Source organism: Chaetura pelagica, unplaced genomic scaffold, assembly GCF_000747805.2.
Source record: "Chaetura pelagica isolate M959 unplaced genomic scaffold, ChaPel_1.0 scaffold992, whole genome shotgun sequence".
NCBI lineage: Eukaryota > Metazoa > Chordata > Aves > Apodiformes > Apodidae > Chaetura > Chaetura pelagica.
The window spans coordinates 194950-195976 of NW_009952357.1; the positions used below are offsets into that span (position 1 = coordinate 194950).

Genomic DNA, 1027 nt, shown 5'->3' on the forward strand with positions numbered 1-1027 from the left:
GCGGGGAGGGGGGGAAGGGAGGAGATAGAGGGAGATCCCCCCACTGCGTCCTGATGGGTGGGGGCAGCCCCATGGTGCTGTGTGGGGATGGGGGGAAAGTGTGGGGTGTGGAGGGCGGGGCACTGCAGAAAGGATTCTGGAAGGGGATTATTGGGGGATCACTGGTAGGGAGGTTTAAGGGGTCAGTTCTGCAGTGAGGTTTGCATGGGGGAGTCACTGAAGGGCTGGGATCCCCACCTGTCAGGATCCCCCTGGGGCACTCCCTGTTGGGGGGAGTCCCAGCAGGTATGGGATCCCTGCAGGGGCGGGGGTCCCTGTGGGGGGTGAGGGGTCCTGGAGGTCCCACCTGGCAGTCCTGCAGCAGGTCCTCCAGGCGGGTGACAGTGACACTGCGGCCGCAGCTGAACTTCCTCCTCATGTCCTCATGGTGTCCCCTGTGCGCGCCAGGAACTGCTCGGCCTCACGCACCTCAGTGAAGAACTGGGGGGGACAGGGGCGATGAGGGGTCACTGGGCGAGCTCGGGGTCTCAGCCGCAGCTGCAGGGCTCGGGTGGGCTCGGCCCTGTGCCCCCTTACCTGGTTGTAGGCCCCATTCTCCCGCAGGTGAGTCTCCACGCAGCAGCAGAGCTGGAGCATCCAACTCCACTGCGTCTGCAGGGCGGCCTGGAATGCCTGAAGGGACACGGGGACACAGGGACAGAGATGGGGGATAAGGGGACGTGGAGGACAAGGACAGGAGGACAGGGGGACAAGGGGACATAGAGAATAGGGATAGGAAGATAGGGGAACATGGGGACATGTGGAATAGGGATAGGGGGACAGGTAGACATCAGGATAGGGGGGGAGGGGGACAGGGGGACACAGGGAGAGACAGGGAGACACAGTGACAGGGATGGGGGACAGGGGGACGTGGAGGAAAAGGACAGGGGGACATAGGGAACACAGACAGGGGGACAAAGGGGACACAGGGAGGGACAGGGAGGACACAGTGACAAGGATGGGGGACAGGGGACATGGAGGAAAGAGG

General features: G+C 63.6%; 1 protein-coding gene across 1 annotated transcript in view; it reads right to left on the reverse strand.

Annotated features, from left to right (window-relative positions):
• Window positions 1-1027, reverse strand: part of PLEC (plectin) — a gene marked incomplete at its 5' end in the record, with an annotated part of 79923 nt that overhangs the window by 75822 nt on the left and 3074 nt on the right. The window contains 1 exon segment of the mRNA XM_010007863.1: window positions 577-672. Within this exon segment, the coding sequence (XP_010006165.1) occupies window positions 577-672 (96 nt within the window).